This window comes from Bubalus bubalis, chromosome 3, assembly GCF_019923935.1.
Source record: "Bubalus bubalis isolate 160015118507 breed Murrah chromosome 3, NDDB_SH_1, whole genome shotgun sequence".
In the NCBI taxonomy this organism is placed as follows: domain Eukaryota; kingdom Metazoa; phylum Chordata; class Mammalia; order Artiodactyla; family Bovidae; genus Bubalus; species Bubalus bubalis.
Window position 1 is genome coordinate 26,971,752 of NC_059159.1, and position 13,676 is coordinate 26,985,427.

A 13,676-nucleotide genomic window follows, 5' to 3' on the forward strand; every position below is an offset into this window, starting at 1 on the left:
CTGCTAAAGGGGGCATCCTCTGGCTCTACGGCTCTCCCAATTCATCAAACATGGGGGGTGCCTCCTGTGCACAGCACATTTGAAGAGAATAATAGACTGGGGGTATGGGAAGTGCCAGGAGCTCCAAAGAAACAGGTTCCAGCAGAAAAGTCATTCTGCTTGATTATGCCAAATGCCGTAAAGGAGATTTCTGGGGACAGAAGAGAGCTCACACCCGGGTCAAGGATTTTGGAGGGCTTCCTGAAGGAGGTGTCTTGTGAGAGTGGCCTTGAAAGAAAAGTGTTACTGACAGCTGAGGCCAGGAGCAGAGGGGTCTGGTGGAGGGATTGGGGAGAATTCTGGCAGCCTGGCCTGGGAATGCACACGGAGGCATGGGATGCTCTGAAGGACCATCATATAGCCTCCCCCACTCCACCCCAAGTTATCTGAGCAGGGGCTCTTGAAGTGAATCCAGCAGTGCTCTTGAATCTGGAGCTTCCAGGAGGTGTGGGCTGGCTTGGGGGTGGGACCCAGAGACTATTTCTATCGTCCAGATCAGAGGCAAGGAGGGCCCCCAGGATGTGAAGGGGAAATAGAACTAGTGGGTGGGGCACAGCCATTCCATTGGCAAGGTCTGCGGGCCCAGGCACCTGCTGCCAGAGGGATGACGGGCAGGCGTAAGTCCTAGACAACTCCTGGTTGCAAGATGGAATCCTGGAGAGGGAAGTCCATGGAACCAGGAAGCTGGGAACAGGTTTGGGAGAGGAGGTGAGAGGGTTTGTTTTGGATGTGCTGCATTTGAGCTGGCTGTGGGCCATCCTGGGAAGGCTATCAGGCAGGTTGGCTCTCTGGGTGAAGAGCCAAGGCTTGGAGGGAGATTGTTTTGTGTCGTCCACACCCTGGTGACAGCCGGAAAGGTGGGAGTGCAGGAGACGGAGCAGGAGAGCCCAGGGAAGGAAGTGGGCTCTACTGAACTCTGAGGAATGTTGGCCTGAGGGAAGAAAGGCAGGGGAGAGGGAGAAGAGGGCAGGAAATGGCCAGCAGAGAGTCAGGGAAGTAGAGGGAGGTGGCCACAGGCAGGGAGGCTGGTGCAGGCCCAGGTATTGTTCAGGCATCCAGAAGTTGAAGACTGGGAAGAGGGTCCTTGGAGAGAGCTGGGGTGGTGGGGCCCAGGGTTCAGGGGTGAACAGGCCTGGATCCATGTGAAGGTTTCAGCTTTTAGGCAGGGGAAGGGATATTGCAGACGTGAGGAAACAGGGACAGCTGATGAGATGGAGCCCAGGGGAGCCAGGGTGTGGGTGAAGGTCCAGGTGGAGGAGGCCCTGGCTCCTTTCCAGGTGGGAAGAGAGACGAGTAGGTTGCAGGATGCAGAGCTGTCTGGGGGAGGGAAGTGAAGCCCCAGGAAGCAAGAGGCCAGGTTGGAAGTGGGATGGAGGCCTAGGGGAGGAAGTTCTGAAGCAGCTCTTGGGCTGAAAGACGGAGACCCAACAATGAGGACCACGCGTACAGGCACAGAGCAACCCTGGGGCCCCAGTAGGGTATTTCCCTGTCCAGTCAGCACGGGTTCGTAAATAGCAAAGCTCAGCAATTTGACAGTTGCAGCAAAGAGGCGGGCTTGGGGGAGGGGGGACTAACCTGGACTGGACAGGAACCCTCTGAGACCTGTGGCCTGAGGGCAGCCTTTAGATGGTCCACCACAATTGGATAGAGAGGTTGTACAGGCGAATGAGGGGCAGGGGCCATAGCTTCAGAAGTTGAAGTCACAGAAGCTTGGGCTGACTCTCAGGCTGAGCGAGCACTGCGGTGGTGTCCTGTGCCTACTTAGCTTGCGTGTCCCCCAGGGTGGCTCTGGGGAGCTGGCAGGAGACCATGCAGAGACACTAAAGTCATCCCTGGTTATGAGGTACTGAAGCACAATGACCCCTAACAAGGGGGCCTAGAGGGGCTAGAAAACATGCTGGGAGGCCCCTCCAGGGGGACGGCGAGGAGCAAGGCCGTGGTCTGTGTGATGAGGCCTGTGAGGTCTCCCAGAAACCTCCTGCTGCCCAGGCGTCCCTGACTTCCCACACCTCCTTGGAGGAGGAAAAGGGCTGAGGTCCCGCTGACCCAGTGGCCATTGCCCCATCACTGTGGCCCACCTGTGCCACCTCTTTTGAGTGTGAAAGTGGCACAGAATTGTCAAAAATAGAGGTGAGGCGAGCCGAGGAGCCAGAACTGGGGAGCAGAGGTTCCAGGGTCCCGGGGACAGGTGGCCTCAGAGGAGGTAGGGAATGAGGATGGCATCTGGCAGGGCCAGGGTGACCCCCCTCAGTTCTGGTCGGGCTTGTCCCCACCTGCACTCTCCCTGCAAAAGGCATATCCCTGTCTGTCAGAGCCGGCTCTCAGGCCTCCCGCCTGGACCACTGCAGTATCCCCTAGTCGCTCGCAGTCTCTTCGTCTCTCCAAGCCATCCGCAGGCTGCCACCACTGCAGTGGATTAATCTTCTTAATATACCATTTTGCACACCTCCTCCCTCCCCCGAGAAGATCATGGGCAGAGGCAAGTCCAGCCTGAGGCAAGCCATGGAGCAGAGTCAAGGCCATTCTGGCTGGCCCTGCCCACCTGGCAGCCTTGATGCCCAGAGGCCCCTCCCACCCTCTGACCAGGGCAGACACTTGATCCTCGGTCCTGGAGGATTCCCTGCACATTCCTCCCTCTGCTCCTTTGCTCACGCCCCCTGGCCAGCCAGGGATACCTTCCACGGCGGTTCTCCTCCCCCTGCCTTCTCCCCACTGGCCCACTGACCTCAGCTGGTTTGAGTTCCTGGGGCCCTTCTGGTGTCTGCCTCCACATGGTGCTTCGCTTCAGACTGCAGGCACTCTGTTCTACCACATGTGAGGACCGCTGCCGCTGTCAGTGCCCACGGGGCCACTGGAGCAGGACTCTGGCCTGGGTGTTTCCACAGGGCGGAGCAGCCTGGCCACAAAGGGGTGTTACCCTGTTTAATAGAAGAGACCACTGGGAACCAGCAAGGTTAAGGACTTGCCTAGGTCACCCAGGTGGAAAGTCTCCGAGTTGGCAGGCCTCTTGCACTCAGGTTGAGCCCCACCTCTTAGCAGGGTTGCACACACCATGGGCACTTTAAGGGTTAGTGGATAAAGGTGCTCTGGGTTTCAGGGGAGTCCTGGTGCTGGGAAGTATTGAGCAGCTTACCTGGGGCCCAGTTACTCCAGGCTGACAGGCTGAGGGGAGGGGAAGCACTGGGAGATGGGAGATATACAGTTAGCGTCACATAGAGAAGAGCCTGGGGCCTCTGGGTGAGACCCTCAAGCTGCCTGGCCTCCACGCGCAGAAACGCCCACTGGGTCTTGACCTCCTTGAACAGGAGGGAGGATGCAGTCTAGACCAGAAAAAGGACTTCCTGGCAGCCTGAGGGGCTTGTGAGTTTGTGCCGGCGGTCTGGGTGTGTGCATGGAGAGATGTGGAGGCAGTGCAGGTGGGCCTTTCTAAGCAAGCGATATGACCTCCATCAAGTCACCACATCTCGGAACCTCAGTCTCCTTGCCGTCAAGGAAGCCTACGTCCCTCCCTTATCTGGTGTGAGCAGGGAGGAAACTTCTGGGAGGAAGGGCTTGGCGGTGCAGGGCCTGTGGGCGGCACTAGTCAGAGTTGGCATCCCCTCTGCCCCTTTGCAGCTGCAGTGACTGATCACGGCTCTGGTCCCTGGGGCAACGGTGTTGCTAAGATTGTGTCTCTGCGTCCTCGTCCTGCATTTGCAGAACATTCCCAGCTTCCGATTTAGTAACTTGGGCAGACCTGGCTGTCTGAGAAAAGAGCGCTTTTTTCCCATGGATCACAGGCAATTCGGGGCCCTGGAAGGGAACAGGCGTTGCCCATAAGTTTGTAGAGCAAGCGAAGGCCGGGGGAGAGTGCCAGCCAGGCCCTCCTTCCTACCTGCTCCTTCAGTCCTGGCGCCTCCTGGCTGGGCAGGCTGGAGCCCCGGCCTTTGCCGCCACCCCTCGAGGAGAGCAGTGACACAGGCCTTCGGGGAGCCTGCACCATCCTTCTGATGAGGCTGTAGGTTGGGGTGCTGGCGGGAGTGTGTGTGTCTGTGTGTATCTATGAGCCCTCAGGTACAGACTGCCACCAGCCGTGTAGACAACATCAGGAAGCAGTGAGAACACCCCTCTCCCTACACGCCTGGTTGTACTTCACGGATTCACTAATGAAGTAAATACATGATACCAAAAGCTATCGTGTTTTCACCATTTTATTAAGTTTTGTCTTTGGTGGCTTTTTTTGATGGTTAATTTATGTGCTCTAAACTATACCCATGATATGTGTATGCCTCAGTTATACTTTCAGACTTGTTCTTTATTAATGCCTCTGCATTCATGTGAAATATAATTTATATACCTAAGAAGACACTTTACATATTCAGTCCATCCATGTATCTGGATTCATGGGCCCCTCACTGTCACCTTTGGATCCTGTCTGCCTAGTCTTCTTGGAGTCAGAGTAAGGTGGGATTGGGTCCCACTCCCTGGCTCTCCCCATCCTGTGACTTTGTACTGGCCGTGCATCATCTTTTGGCCTCTTGTGCTTATCTGCAAGATGTGGAAGGGGAATGTTGTTGTGTGGATGATACGAGGTGAGACCCACAGAGTGTCATACCCATGTGGCCTGCGCTTACCATCTTTATCAAATCCAAGAATGGACAACTGGGTAGATGGCAGAGTGACAGAGAGGCAGGTTCACTGACCACAGCCTTCTGACAGACTAGACTTGGGAGTAGAAGGTGGGAGATCCACTTAGTCACGGAGGGGCCTGAGCCCTGGGCTTTAGCTGTCCTGACTGTGGCCCCTTCCCCTGCGCTGTGGTCCTCTGTGACCCCACTTGCCAAGTCAGGTGGCACTGCCCCCACTCACAGTCTGGGGGGCAAACTCTCACTTGAGATCTGCTGGAGCAACATGGCAGTTACTCAGTCTCTGGACAGGTGGCTCTCGGCCCTGCCAGCTGACCCTGGCTCAGCTCCCCAGACCCGTCTCTGGAGAGAATCCATGCGTGGGCTGAAAACTTCTCTCCTTCTGAGAAGCCATTGACCCCTCAAATGCCCCTCACCTGCCAGTCAGAAGGCCCAGCCTACCACCTCTCCCACTTCTCACCCAGGCTGGCCGCATAGATGGGGCCTATTAAGATATATTTGGTGGTACCCAGGGCCTGACTCCATGCTTGGGTGACCTACCTGGGTAGCTGGCCAGATGAGGCAGCTGGGTAAACAGAGGGAAGTGTCTGATGGACTAAGGACTTCACTGGTTATTTATTCAAACTTCTAGAGTAGCTAGTATGCACCTTAGGCTTTGGGGGTGATCAAAACACCTCATCAGGTGGGCAGTAGGCTCCATCGAGCCAATCATATTTCACTCTGCAGCTTCGGTCATCAACCAGGTTGGGCCTCCCTTTCTCCCCTGACATGGCTCATTCCCTGTGCTCAGCCCTGTGATGCCTTCCGCTCCTCTCTGCTTGGAGAGACCCCATTCAGCCTCAGAGTTCATTTCAAGTGCTGTCTCCCAACCAAGGCTTTCCCAGTGTGTTCCTCACTTACCTTCTCTCCTCTGAACTCCTGGATTTACTATCTGGATAATTTATTTTGGCACCAAAACATCTAAGGCCTCTTGTGGTTATTCAACTGTTTCGTGTGTGTATGATTTGTTTCCAGCTAGACTCTGAACTCCTAGGAGGCAGGGAGCATTGCTGGCATGTTTTTGCCTGCCTGGTGGATTATATGGTAGGGACTTAATATTAAGAGGGATGCTCAGTCACTCAGTCATGTCCGATTCTTTGTGACCCCATGGACTATAGCCTGCCAGGGTCCTCTGCCCATGGGATTATCTCAGCAGCAATACTGGAGTGGGTTGCCATTTCCTCCTCCAGGGGATCTTCCCAACCCAGGGATTGAACCTGCATCTCCCGGGGCACCCACATTGGCAGGCAGATTCTTTGCCACTGAGCCACCATATTAAGAGGGAGGAGGTACTTAATATTCTGTGCTAGAATAGCAAATGAAGTAGAGTTTGTCATTAAATCTGATGACCTCTCTAGTACGTGTTCGCTGTCCTAATCTCAGACCCTGGGTAGGAGTATTAACTACTTCTAGTGTTTTACATTTGACCAGAGAGATGAAGGATCTTGCTAAAGGTCACACAGTGATTTGACAGGATAGGCTGAGAATTGAGCCTGGTGTCCCAGTCTCAGGGAGCAGCTCCAGGTGCCACCTCATGTGTGACATCTTTCTTGGGGATCTCCCGTCTGCTCATGGGTGTGTTTGTATGTACATGCTTGTTTGTGTGTTTGTGTACACGTGTGTGTGTGCATGTATGTGTTTGTGTGTACGTGTGTGCAGTGCGTGTGTGTCTGGAAGGAAATAATGTTGCCAACAGTTGTCCAAGAGAATGCTGCCAAGTCCACAGAGTAATTGTGGAGAACATGTGACTTCGTGTGTGGCTGTGTGTATGAGGCCTTGGCAATCACCCTCTGGTGTCCACCAGCATCAGTGCGCTGCTGGCCTGGGCCTGCTGAGCTGACATGACAGCGCAGGACGGGCTGGGTCTCGGAGCACCCAGTAGGAAGTGGGTGGAACCCACAGCATAGGCCTCCAGCGAGCCTGTGGCCCCAGGATCTGAGACTCAGCTGAAAATAACCAGAGGCTGGGGGCTTTGTGCACTGGCCACCCCTGAGTGCATTGTCTTATGGACGCTTCTGGGGAGCGTCCTCCCCATTAGCCTGAGCATTCAGCACCCCTACCACCCTCTCCCAACCCCCACCCCACCCCCTGGCTTGCTGTTCCTGCTCCTGGATGTGTAGGAAGGCCAGGTGTTTTTGAGCACTGGGATGAGGGGCTCAGGGACAAGCCTCTGCTACTTCATGGTCCACTCTGTCTTCTAGCCTGAGGAGCTCACCAATGCCCTGGAAATCAGCAACATCGTCTTCACCAGCCTCTTTGCCCTGGAGATGCTGCTGAAGCTGCTAGTGTATGGCCCCTTTGGCTACATTAAGAACCCCTACAACATCTTTGATGGCGTCATTGTCGTCATCAGGTATGACTGCCCCTCTGCTGCCTCTTGCCTGAGGAATGCCCTTGGGGTAGCTTGGGGTGAGGAGCCACACACCCTGCCCCTCTGGGCCTGGAATCAGGCCCCACTGACCCAGAGGCCCCCTGCTCCCCTAGCTGGGGGTTCTCTGTGCCCCTCGCAGCGCATACCACACTCTCTCTCGCCCTCCCTTGCTCACACAGAACATGGTCTTCCATCTGCTTTGGCCAGGCTCCTCTGAAATCTCTGCTCTCATTTCCACTCCTTGTCCTTGACCCCATGCAGGTCTGGGGTGGGCAAAGACCAGGGAGTTGGCTTTGGCGAAGAGTTGGAGGAGGTGTAAGGCCCAGCCAGCTGTCCCTGCTTACAAAGTGCTTGGAGACTGTCACGCTCGCTGGCAACTTGCTTTAGGGTTTCCAAGACCTTGGGAAAGTGTTCCACTGCTCCCCCCGCCACTGCCTCAGGCCCTGGGCCAGAAGAGCTGCTTTATTGCTTTTTGGAATTGGCTTTAGATTTCATTAGAAGAGAACAAAGCAAACATTCCATAACTTGAGGCTGTTGCTTTGGCTGATGGAGGGAGAGGACTGGCCCGGAGGGGAGAGCGGGGAGGGAGGGAGCTGTCACCCTGACCCTTGCCTCTTGGAGCTCCTGCCTAGAGACCCAAGTTTCCCTCAGAGCCCACTTTCTCAGTTCTGGCCAGGCCAGACCCTCAGGTGCTGCTGAGCCCTCCCAGTGGGTGGTGTGGGGGGAAAGTGAGCATGCAGAGGCCTCAGGCTCAGGCTCTGGCTCCGCCCCCACCCCCCGCCCCCTGCAGCGTGTGGGAGATCGTGGGCCAGCAGGGGGGCGGCCTGTCGGTGCTGCGGACCTTCCGCCTGATGCGGGTGCTGAAGCTGGTGCGCTTCTTGCCGGCGCTGCAGCGGCAGCTTGTGGTGCTCATGAAGACCATGGACAACGTGGCCACCTTCTGCATGCTGCTCATGCTCTTCATCTTCATCTTCAGGTGAGGGCAGGCGCGGCATCCATGCCAGCGGGATGAGGGCCTGAGGGGCAGGGGTTTCTGGGGCCCTGACCCCCGTCTCGCGGCTCCTGTGTCTTCAGCATCCTGGGTATGCATCTCTTCGGCTGCAAATTTGCATCTGAGCGGGATGGGGACACGCTGCCAGACCGGAAGAATTTTGACTCCCTGCTCTGGGCCATCGTCACGGTCTTTCAGGTGCAAGGGCAACAGGAGAGGGTGGGCAGGGTGGTGGGGGTGCCCTGGTAAAGGCCCTGACTCCCTTCCTCGGTCCACAGATCCTGACTCAGGAGGACTGGAACAAGGTGCTCTACAACGGAATGGCCTCCACATCATCCTGGGCTGCCCTTTACTTCATCGCCCTCATGACCTTCGGCAACTATGTGCTCTTCAACCTGCTCGTTGCCATTCTAGTGGAGGGCTTCCAAACGGAGGTAACCCCCTCCCTGCAGCAGTCCACTTCCAGGAGGAATTGGCTGAATTGCTGGAGTGGTGGTGTCCTGGGAGGTTCTGCCCCAAGTGCCCTTCAGACAAGGCTGGGGGACTAGGACTGGGAGGTTCTGAGTTTCGGGCAGCCCCTTGGCACTCGAGAGACAGGGTGGTTGTTGAGGGGAGTATCCCTGGATCCAAGGTGAGCTACTGAGTGGGCTTCCCCGACAAAGTCGGCTAGACTCTACCCCGGGGAGCTGGACAAGATGAGTGTTGGCATGTGGACAGCTGGATCCCTGAGCACAGGTGTGCCTGGGGACATCTGGAAGGAACCCATCTGAGTTGAGGGGTGGGGGAAGTTTGCATGCAAATCATCTGGGCTTTGGCTGAGTTGGTGGAGATGGCACCAGCGCCCAGGCAGAACTGAGCTGCCCTGGTTGAGAAATGAGCCCAATTAGCTGCGGGCATGGCAGAGATGAGCGTCCTATTTCCAGCCCAGGCTCCATCACTTTCGTCATAGGCAGCATCATCAATTAATATTGATTTACATTGATCCCACCCTCGCCCTGCCAGGACGCAGTCTCTGCCTGAAGGGCTGCATACCATTCTGCTCCCTCAGCTCAGCCGCTCTTCCTACCGGAGCCCCAGGCCCAGCCCAGCTTCCCAGCACCTAGCACAGGGCAGGTCGACTCAACCTAGAAATGCTCCAGGTTGGGTGTGGAGAAGCTCTTGGTCCATTTCTCTCCGGGTGACCCGGATGGAAGCTCCCGCTGCGGCCTGGTCTATAAATATCCAGCACACGGTGGAAAAACAAAAGTCTATTTTCTGACTCCTTCCCAGGCTTGTGAGGGAGGGCTGTTCCCTGTGGGCTGGGCTGGATGGTAGGTGCGGGTCTGCCTCTCCCACGCCGGCCTCCTCCCATTGAAGTTCCATAGTTAACCATTGTTGCATTTCCTCCCCACCTTTGGTGATGCCTGGGCCTCTTGATGGGAGGGAGGGACATTGGTACTCTCCCTTGGATGGGCCCTTTATTAACCCTCTGTGACCTAAAGGGTTAAGGAGGTCAGTGTGTTCCATGAGTCAAGAGACTCATGGAGACCCACCGCTTGGCCACTGCTTTTGGCCTGTGGGTGGAGGAGCTGAGTGGGGACAGTGGTCCTTCAGCCTCTTCCAAACCACAGCTCCTGACAGCTAAGATTCCCGCAGAAAAATTCCCGCGGAACTCTGTGGAAATGGAAAACATCCCAAGCCTATTTCCCTCCTTCAAGTGGCCGTTCAGTCGGCTTGGCAGTCCTGGAGATGCCTGGTACAGGCACCCCTCCCCATCCCTAGTCCTTCCAGCAGACACCTTGTTAAACTGAGAGCTGCTGAACTGGCCTGGTTGCTAGGCAGCAACAAAGTCTGCGTGTGGGAATGGAGGGCAGTCTGGCCTTTGGGCCTGGCCTAGTCACTCTGGCCCTCCTGGGGGCTTGTGTCTGTCCCAGCGTGAGGGTTTCCCCAGGGTCTGGGGCTGTACCCTCCTCAACAAGTGCCTAGGAGAGGGTCTCACTCAGGGTGTGATGCTTTGGGTCTGGGGTGGGATGGAGAAAGGATTTCAAGATCAACCTCTTCGTGGGGGTGGGCAGCAGCATGGCCCTGAAATGCCCATGTGAGGAGCTAGATCAGCTACTCACTATCTATCCTATAAACCCCTGGGTCAGTGCAGAGGTTGGTCACTCAATGCCAGTGACCTGGACACCTGCAGAGGCACCTGCCCTCAACTGCATGGAATTTTCAGAGGCACACTTGTGGCTCTGAGGGAGCCCCCAAATCTGGCAGAATAGGTTGGCTTTTGCTATTGCGATGACCTGCTTTTTTACAAACGAGGCAACCTACCTCAGTGGAAGCAGTGGCCACCCCCATTTTGTTGGCTGTCATCAACGAGAGACCTCAAGGGTCACTCCTTGTTGGGCTGGTCACCCTGCCAAGACGTAGGAGAAAGTAGCCTAGGAGTCTGGGCCAGCTGGGTTGTTGACTTCCCAACTTGCAGGGGGCAGTGCCCTGAATCCCTGAGCATTTATCGTCTGCACACTTAATTGAATGAACAGACAGCAGGCCCTGTGTGAGGCCATTAATTGATACCAAACAACCTCGTAGTCATCACCCTAGTGCTATTTGTCACATCCCATCCCAGTAGGAGCATGCTGATGTGGAAGGCAGAGTTAGGAATTAGGAGGCCTGTTCTTGTGCCTGGTCTTTGGTCTCCTCCCCACCCCGTGACTTCCATCCACTCCTCCTTCCCACCCTCCATGCCTGCTGCTTCAGAGCCAGTGAGAGGTGAGCTAGAGACCCAGGTACGAGGCCCAGATGCATCTCTTATTCTCTGTATCACTTGGGGCAGTGTTTTTTGACTTCTCCAAAGCTCAGATGCTTCCTATAAGATGGTGCTAGCTGTGCCTCCTTCTCACCTGGGTAAGCTAGTGTTAATGAAGCAGTTTCGTGATGCCTGGCACACCCCCAGTGAATGGTAGCTGTTATTATTAGGATTACTGGGGGCTCAGTCTCCTTCCCTTTCCCTGTTCCCATCTCTGTGGCCTCTGCCCTCACCCTTCAGATTCATCCTGGCTCCAGGGCCTGAGGTTGACTTCTGGAAGGCCCGTCTGCCCCCTTTCTTCTCCTCTCTCGCCCCGTGTCTCATTTTCCCCACTGCTGGGTTTGCAGGCCCGTCTGCCCCCTTTCTTCTCCTCTCTCGCCCCGTGTCTCATTTCCCCCACTGCTGGGTTTGCACGGCCCTTCTGCCCCCTTTCTTCTCCTCTCTCGCCCCGTGTCTCATTTCCCCCACTGCTGGGTTTGCAGGCCCGTCTGCCCCCTTTCTTCTCCTCTCTCGCCCCGTGTCTCATTTCCCCCACTGCTGGGTTTGCACGGCCCTTCTGCCCCCTTTCTTCTCCTCTCTCGCCCCGTGTCTCATTTCCCCCACTGCTGGGTTTGCACGGCCCTTCTGTCCCCTTTCTTCTCCTCTCTCGCCCCGTGTCTCATTTCCCCCACTGCTGGGTTTGCGCCCATCTGTTTCTTCCTCCTCTTTCAACATTGCTGCTGTTTGAGAGCCGGGCGCCTGTGACCAGTGCCCATCCCCTGCCTCCCCTCTCCCTGTAGGAAATCAGCAAACGGGAAGATGCGAGTGGACAGTTAAGCTGTATTCAGCTGCCTGTCGACTCTCAGGGGGTAGGTATGCAATCATGAGTCAGCATGCCCCGGTGCCCCGTGCCCCCACTCTGCCTCTGTGTCTGTGCTTGTGTTCACGCTCAGCTGCTGTGCAACCTGTGGTGGCTGTGGTGGTCCTTGGTGTTGTGAGGTTTGCTTTGATTTTAAGTCCCTTCCCCCTTGAGGACACTGAGGGGAGGGCCTCCTTGCCTCTGCCCTGTTCACCAGCAAAGGGCACAGTCCATCCCGTCAGACCAGGGGATGGCAAGAGAAGGAAGGGACTTAGAATCCTCTGTGTGCACGTGTGTGGTGCACCGCGTGTGGCGCCTCTGCTGCGGTCCCCGAAGAGTCTGAGTCGTCGGGCCTCGGTGGGGTCGGGATCTCTGCCGTAGACCGAGCGCCCCCATCTCTCTCCTCCTCCTTGCCTTAAGCTCCTGTTGGAGACCCCACAAGTTGCCTCATCTTAGGAGAAGTCTTTGGAGGATGTGGGGGTGGGCGTGCCTCTTGCCAGAATGTACCAGAATTTTCAATCGACTTCTGTGTCTCTGGCCCCTTGGCCACACAGGAGGTCCAGCAGGTGCTCAGGGGCACACTCCTCCTCTGGCCCCACACTGAGCCTGTGCCCTGTTGTCTCCTGCACTGGCACCAGAATTTGGGGCAAAGCCAGGGTTCCCATGGGACTCCACGGTACTGTGCATGCTGAGCAGCCCCCTGGAGATCCCACTTGATAATTAAAGGCCTCGTTAGGGATGTAAACTGAGTTAATGAAAATGATCCCCTGAGATGCCAATTACGCAATATTTATGTCCTTATCAAAAGTAGCAATCAAGTATTTCTTAATAACTTCTTAAGGAGAAGTGTGTAATTACTGGGGAACCTACTGACCTGCTAAGGAGGAAGAAAAAAACTGTCCCAGAGACAGGGAGAGAGGTAAAAATGGGGCCAGGGTAGGAGGTGGGTCTTTGGGAAGAGGGAGGAAAGAAGTAGAGACCATCCCTTGGGCTGAACGGCTCTGTCTGGAGTCCTTCGATTTTTCTCTGGGGTCCTCGGGTCTGAGGCTCAGGAGAGGGCAGTCATGGAGGGAAATCAGAGGGCACAAGTGGCCTTTGGAATTGAGGCTCTCGTGACCACTTCACTCAGGCCCCCAGCTCCCTCTGACCTGTGCCACCCACCCGCTGGACTATCCCCTGTCCCCTCAGCCCTTCTTGAGCCAGTCCGAGCCAGGAAAGTTGTGCTGTGGGTTCTGGAGATAGTCCCACCTTCTCTGAGGTGACAGAGGCCCTTGGGAGGCCTAGGCCCCAAGCCTGGGGGGTCTGGTCTGAGCCAGTGCATGCCTCGTGCCGTGGTGGCTGGTTCCTTGTGGCCTCTATGTGGTGTGTGTGTGAAGACAGGGAGACTTTGGTCCCTCCCACTAACCCCTGCCGGGCCAGGTTCCTAATAGCCCGCTGTTCTCCCACCCCAGGGAGATGCCACCAAGTCGGAGTCAGAGCCTGATTTCTTCTCGCCCAGCCTGGATGGTGATGGGGACAGGAAGAAGCGCTTGGCCTGTGAGTATCTCTCTGTAGGTACAGGCCCTGGTTCTTGGCCACCCTTGAGTGGACTCAGGGTCTCGCCCTCTCTCCCCTGCAGTGGTGTCTCTGGGAGAGCACCCGGAGCTGCGGAGGAGCTTGTTACCACCGCTCATCATCCACACGGCTGCCACTCCCATGTCATTGCCCAAAAGCTCCAGCAGCGGCCTGGCCGAGGTTCTGGGCCCCCCCTCCCGCCGCACCAGCAGCAGTGGGTCGGCTGAGCCAGGAGCACCCCACGAGATGAAGTCACCGGTAGGGGGTGCAATGGGAGTTGTACAGGGGTCAGGAGGGAAAAGAGGTGCAACTGGCGGGCCCAAGGGGACAGCCTCTGAACCACGGGCTAGACAAGGCCCGGGGTGTTAATAGGGCTGGTCATCTAGGCAGACACCAGAGCCCTGACCTTGAGGACCAAAGAGCAGTGTTCTAGTTCT

At 56.4% G+C, this 13,676-nt stretch overlaps 1 protein-coding gene across 12 annotated transcripts in view; it reads left to right on the plus strand.

Moving 5' to 3' along the window:
- The window catches only part of CACNA1G (calcium voltage-gated channel subunit alpha1 G), a 63,161-nt gene that overhangs the window by 23,243 nt on the left and 26,242 nt on the right, over positions 1–13,676 (plus strand). For 7 of the 12 annotated variants that reach the window (XM_044939102.2, XM_044939101.2, XM_025280344.3 and 4 more), the window contains exons 10-16: positions 6,905–7,056; positions 7,865–8,050; positions 8,149–8,263; positions 8,344–8,499; positions 11,627–11,695; positions 13,137–13,221; positions 13,304–13,497. In XM_044939102.2, the coding sequence (XP_044795037.2) occupies positions 6,905–7,056; positions 7,865–8,050; positions 8,149–8,263; positions 8,344–8,499; positions 11,627–11,695; positions 13,137–13,221; positions 13,304–13,497 (957 nt within the window). The remainder of the gene's footprint in view (positions 1–6,904; positions 7,057–7,864; positions 8,051–8,148; positions 8,264–8,343; positions 8,500–11,626; positions 11,696–13,136; positions 13,222–13,303; positions 13,498–13,676) is intronic. The other 5 variants (XM_044939103.2, XM_025280346.3, XM_025280345.3 and 2 more) reach the window with 1 other exon arrangement.